The sequence below is a fragment of the Lathyrus oleraceus genome, chromosome 4 (genome assembly GCF_024323335.1).
Source record: "Lathyrus oleraceus cultivar Zhongwan6 chromosome 4, CAAS_Psat_ZW6_1.0, whole genome shotgun sequence".
NCBI classification, from domain to species: Eukaryota; Viridiplantae; Streptophyta; class Magnoliopsida; order Fabales; family Fabaceae; genus Lathyrus; species Lathyrus oleraceus.
Window position 1 is genome coordinate 315,425,296 of NC_066582.1, and position 6,349 is coordinate 315,431,644.

At 41.9% G+C, this 6,349-nt stretch overlaps 1 protein-coding gene across 1 annotated transcript; it reads right to left on the reverse strand.

Moving 5' to 3' along the window:
- Window positions 1–694: 694 nt before the first annotated feature.
- LOC127137259 (uncharacterized) lies at window positions 695–5,220 on the reverse strand. Its single transcript, XM_051063732.1, has 5 exons — window positions 4,950–5,220; window positions 3,788–4,054; window positions 1,973–2,316; window positions 1,749–1,916; window positions 695–1,654 (listed from the first exon to the last, which is right to left on the reverse strand). The coding sequence occupies exons 1-5, from the start codon at window positions 5,218–5,220 to the stop codon at window positions 695–697; spliced, it is 2,010 nt and encodes a 669-aa protein (XP_050919689.1).
- Between the last annotated feature and the right edge of the window lie 1,129 nt (window positions 5,221–6,349).

Below are 6,349 nucleotides of genomic sequence, written 5' to 3' on the forward strand. Positions count from 1 at the left end.
CATTTCAAAATAGTCAGATGAATTGACTGATCAACTTCTCAAGTCCACAACTCATATCTTGATGAATTGATGATTGAGGACACTCAAATAAGCTCAAATATGCATGAAATGATGAATTAAAGAACTTCCCTTGATTTTATTTGACCATGGGATGAGGTTGCTTCATGAGCAAGGCATTGTGGATGATCAGATGAATTAGGGTTCCTTGGGACACAAGCCTCAAATCCTTTGACTTGCTTTGATCAAACATGATGAATTGAGATACTAAGAAGGCATATTTGGTGGATGAGAGCTTTGGGAACCATTGCCATGCTTGCCTTCATCTTCTCTTGGCCATATCATTGCACAAAGGATCACCTAGAAGCTTTTAGATCTTTTGATTGCTCAAGCTACAAACAAAAGATGTTAGTGACATATTTTTGTGCTTTTGGTTAGTAAACAAAATGAGAAAAGAAATAATACAATTCAAGCATGCTTGGTGATCTCAAACCACTCACAAGAGGTCCCACCCAAAGGCAAGGGGGACCAAGATGCTTATGATCCTTGAGGCTTTGCAAATGCAATGTTATGGTGCCATGAGGGACCTTAGGGCCAAAATTGGGGTCTTACAATAGTCCTTCGTGCCTAGGCAGACTGCTCACATGGATTAAACCCTAACCCAATACAGTCCTTGTTATCGCTGAGCTGCACAACCCTACCCCAACCCCGAGGCTTGGCCACTGGCCACCACTTGCTGCGTGTCCTTCAGAGATGCCACAGAAGTTCCCACCTTAACCTCCTCATCGAGGTCCTCAATCTTCATTGCATTTTCAATTTCAAGCCCTTGGAATTGGATGGTGACAACGTCCTCTTCTACGTCAATGTATCTGAAAGTAGATAATTGACTGATCATCAGGACTTGCTCACCATAAACAATGGCAAGCTTACCATTTTGGACGAATTTCAATTTCTGATGCAGTGTGGATGTGACGCCGCCTGCGTCATGAATCCACAGTCTCCCAAGAAGACTGTTGTAACTGAGGTTAATGCCCATCACCTGGAAGAGGATTTGAAATTGTTGCGGACTCACCATCATCGGCAATACAATTTCACCCATTATAGCCCTTCTTGAACCATCAAAGGCCTTCACAACAACATCGCTTGGTTTGATGTCGGCTCCAATATAGGACAATTTGGCGAGGGTAATCTTTGGCATTACATTCAAAGAAGAGTCGGTATCAACCAAAACATGTGACAAAGAGTCCTTTTGATAACCCATGGATATGTAGACTGCATTGTTGTGATATTTACCCTCGGTGGGTAACACATTATCATAAAAGCTTAGTATGATACAAGACGTAATGTTCCTAACTACATGGTCGAATTGATCAACCGTGACATCTGGATTTACGTAGGCTTGCCCCAAGACTTTCAACAGGGCCTTGCGGTGTGCTTCAGAGTTTAAGAGCAAAGATAAAACAAATATCTTCGACTGGGTTTGAAGAAGATGATTTACCACCTTATAATCACTCTTCTGTATTAGGCGCAAAAATTCTTCACCATCTACGTATGGTACAGGTCCGCTCTCAAGAATGACCAACGGAGCCTTACCATTGTCGGGATTCCCACTTCTAAGACCAACAGGAGCGAAAACCCTTCCGTTCTCGTGAGACCACTTGCATCGACAATATTGGTGGAAGCTTTGTTATTAACCAATGGTTGTTCCACACCATTCATAGTGGTAGAAGCACGTATTCCCACGACACAACTTTGTCGGATTTGTAGGGAAAAGGATTCGGCATCTTGATGTCCAAACGCTTAGCATAGTTGGCGGGAGATGTACCTTCTCTGGGTGGACGAAAGATCTCAAAAGCTTTGGGCTTTCTAAAGACACGCACTATGATAGATACTTCATCGTTCTTCTTCTTTCCACTAACCTGTAACACACCGTTGGAAATCAGCATCTGTATATATTTCTGTACATTGAAGTAACCTTTAGAGTCCTTAAAAAGACCGAGAACTTCTCATGATCTTGCTCTTGAATACCAGCTTTGAACAGCTTAAGGTGCACATGCACCAGCAGAGTCCTCACTTTCAGGACAACCATAAGCAAATTCTCTTCTTCGATAATCACATTTATTGCCACATGCTCAAGAAATGGGTTGGTTTTCATATTTGGCGAGTCACCAAACTTGATCAACCCCAATCTCACAAGCTCTTGGACTTTTCCTTTGTATACTAAGAAATTTTCAGTGTCATGCCTTGGCGCATCGGAGTGGAAAGCACAACATTCATTAGGTTTATACCATCTAGGTAACTTGTCAGGTACTGGTGGTGCTGCATGTTTTTCCACGAGATTCTGGCTAGTAGAGATGGTAGTAGATCATTGTATGCCATCGGGATTGGATCGAACTGGAACTGAGTCTTCGGAGGACATGGATTTTGCTGAGTAGTAGGCGTAGATGGTTACTGTCTTTGTTGTTGTTGTTGCCTTTGATACTGAGGCGATGGTTATTGTGGATAAAGTTGATATTGTCGTGGCAACTGTGGATAATATGAAGGATAAACGAGAAACATCGAATGCGGTGGCAAGGGCAGGTTTGACATCATAGGTGCTCCTGGTGCCACTTCATCCACCGAGGGTTGTTGATAGTAGCCTGACATACACTATTGCACTTGTGGAGATGGAACTACTTGGGCAGCTAGTTGATGATGTTGCCTTTTATGACATGGTCGATGGTGGGACACATCGTTGGCATCTCTTTCTTTCTTCTTCGGCCATCCACCAAACTTTTTGGTGTTTCTAGAAGATGTAGAATATTATTCTTCCTTCTTTCACCCCTTCTTCGAGTTGTACACCAACCCCCACCATTTCGGTGAAGTCACGAGGCATGCTCAAAATAAACTTGTTATAGTAAAAGGAGTCCAAAGTCCTCAAGAATAGTTTGCACAGTTATTTCTCTTCAACAGGTGGAGTGACCCGGGCAGCAACTTCCCACCACCTTTGTGTGTATTCCTTAAATGATTTGCACTCTTTTTGGGACATACTGCCCAATTGAGTGCAATCTAGTGCCATGTCCAGATTATACTTATAATGTTGCATAAAGGCCTCACCGAGGTCAAGAAAGTTCTGAATATTTCAGCGCTCCAAACCCATATACCATCTCAATGGAGCATCGGACATAGAGTCTTGAAATTATGAATTTAGAGTTTGTCATCATCTGTATAGGCGACCATCTTTCTACAATACATGACCAAGTGCGTTTGAGGACAAGTTATGCCTTCGTACTTCTCGAATTCTTGTACTTTGAATTTAGCAGGGACCCTCACATTTGGAATGAGGCACATATCGCTTGTGTTCGTGCCAAAAAGGTCCTTCCCTGGGAGGGCAGTTTCTTGCTGAGAGCTTGAATTTGATCTTGTACTGCATCCTCGACAGCGTCTGAATGGATGTTTGGGCCATGATATAAATGCACATGGTCCTCTTAAAGAGGACAAGTGACCACTAGAGCGGATGGTATGATATAGCCAGGGTTTCCCATGGGCATGGAAATCTGAGCCCCATAAGGGTTGGCGCCGTAGTATTGAGGAACAAAAACCTGATATATAGTTGCTTGCCAAGTGTGCGGTTGAGAAGCCAAGGGTGGCGACCTAAAGGGCCGAGAGCCAAAAAGACCAAAAGGACCAAAAGAGCTAAAGGGTTCGTTGGGAAAGCCTTAAGTCAGTTATGGCAGAGGAATACAACCTTGATATCCGCGCGGAGAGCCATATGGATGACCAAAGGGGTAAAGAAATCCATATGACATACCGAAACCGGTAGTCGCAATAGTGGTAACAATAGTTGTGATAGGAATTAAAGTATCAGAGACAACCGATGCGGACACGGTTGTATTCAAAGGAGTGGTAGGTATGAGCTCCAACCTTGCCATCAAGTTGTCAATCAATGCATCTTGTCTCTCCTGGCTGGCAAGGAGAGAAAAAATCTCTTCATGCAGTTCACAGTTCGCTTGTTCGAGAGCATCCACCCTTTGAATATTAGCTCTTGTTGGATATTTGTGATGGTTAGCAGGAACTTCTGAAGAATAGAACAGACAAGAATGAGACCTTTTGAAAAGTATTTTATTTTGATAGAATACGTCAACGAATGATGGTGCAAATGATGCATGAATTCATATGATTTTGTTTTTAATCATTTCTTAATTTCAAGGACTCGATAGGTTTTTTTACATTTGCGAACTTCTTTCAGACTGAAAGTCGAGTTACAAGGAAAGAAAATAAATGCTTACAAATAAATAAGAAAAGTACAACAAGAAATGCAACAAGTCAAAAGAGACTAATCCTGGTCTTTAACTCAGCCTTTAGAGCAGTCTTCTCTTCCAATGCTTGTCCCAGAAGTTCTTCGATATGTAACAACCTCTCCTTGTATTGATTGGAAGCAAACCATGACGCTTTGAGATCTATATCTAGCCTTTGTCTCTTGGGGACCCCTTCTTCTAGAGCTACCCTTTATCGAACAATTACATCTTCCTTCTCTTGCAGTTGACTACAGAGCTTAGAACATTCCCCATTAGCAAAGTAGGATTTGTTTTCCCAAACGTCTCTTTCTTTCACTAATCGGGCGTTCTCTTCCTTTAGCTTCTCGAATTCCTCAAAAGAGACATGAGTGGGTTCCACAGGCTCACTATCCAAAGGTGGTGAAGGGAGGTATGACATTTTGAGCTTGGAGGCCCATTTCTTAACCCAAGGGGTATAAGCCTATTATGCTACACAGTTTCGGGGACCTAACTCGGACTTTTTCTTGCGAGAAATATGAGACCAATCCTTCACCACATATCTTTTGAGATTCATATTCTCCTCACCTTCTCAGATAAAAACATGAGTAACCAAAGGAGAGTTAGGTTTATTATCTAGGGAATAGCCAAGTTGACGGTATGCTAAAGATGGATTGTAAGTAATAAATCCCATGGTACCAATAAGAGGCACGCTGGGGAATTCTCCATAACTTACTACAATTGTCCCAATATCATAGGCTGCATTGTGCCATACTATGTCCTTAATGAGATTGTCCTTATTGTATAGAGTGGACTGCGGCAAGTACGAAATAAACCAGTTGTATAGTATAGGTGCACAACAACAGACCCATCCACCTTTCTTCTCGCTCCTAAAGTGGATAGAGTAATAGACATCTCCTAGAAGAGTAGGATTTGGATTACAAGTCACGAAAACTCGAATAGCCTCCATGTCGACAAAGTCTTTGAAGCTTGGAAAGAGTAGTCGAGACAAATATGGATCAGGAAAATTGAGTTGGAACCGACTTCTAATTTCTCTTTCCAAAGACATCCTCTGAACGAATGAAAAAAGCTTAGAAATGAGTATACCTTTGAATCCTTAAAATGATGATCAAAGTTTTTTTTTGACAATTTTCAATGCAAATGCTTTATCCCTTCAAGGATCACAAACCGATTTATTGTAAACTTGGAGAATAATACGGACATTGCAACCTTTAGGGACAAACCAGTGTATCATTAATCAGAGGGACAACCGAGGGACATACCAGTATTTTTTGTTAAAAGGGACATCGAGGGACATACCGGTATATTTTGTTGAAGCTACATTGAGGGTCATCAATGGACATACCAATATATTTTGTTGAAGGGTCATCGAGGGTCATCGAGGGACATACCAATATGTTTTTGTTGAAGGGACATCGAGGGTCAAATCAGTATGATATTCCAAGGGCCTTTCTTGGTCCAAGTTTGCAATAATCCGAGGAATTTTCCTTGAAAGTGGATAAAGGATGTTATGATGCATGAATGCATGAACACACAATGCAGGGTTATTGGTTTAGGATCACAAGCATGGAGCCAAGGTGGATAATGTCAAACCCCTTTCCCACAAGGTATGTGCTACAAGTTTTAGGAGATAGAAATAGTAACTGAGTTCTACAAAGGTGCTTGAATGTTAACAATCCATCTCGAAGTTATTACCGACTTATCACGTAAGTGAGGGCCAACAATAACCTAAATAGAATCTCGTTCAAGTTTGGTATCGGGTATCAATCCCACGAGGCCTAGGCCAAAAGGGCATTATCGCCCCACTATCTAAAACAGGCAAATATGTGTTAATTGGGTTCTATGGTTCTTGGTGTTCAGACCCTAGGGTCGTCCTCCTCTAATACCATTATGACAGAATCATAAGGCCTTGAGAAATCAGGGGGAGTCTCCACCAAGTGTGAATCTCATGTCAACCCCACATCACCTAAGCCAAGGGGGTCTTCACGACTATATCACGTTATATTCTTATGTATTTGCTCGAGCTCGGGTCAAAGCCCATCTCACCACTCATGTATCACCCACCTAACAAACCATTA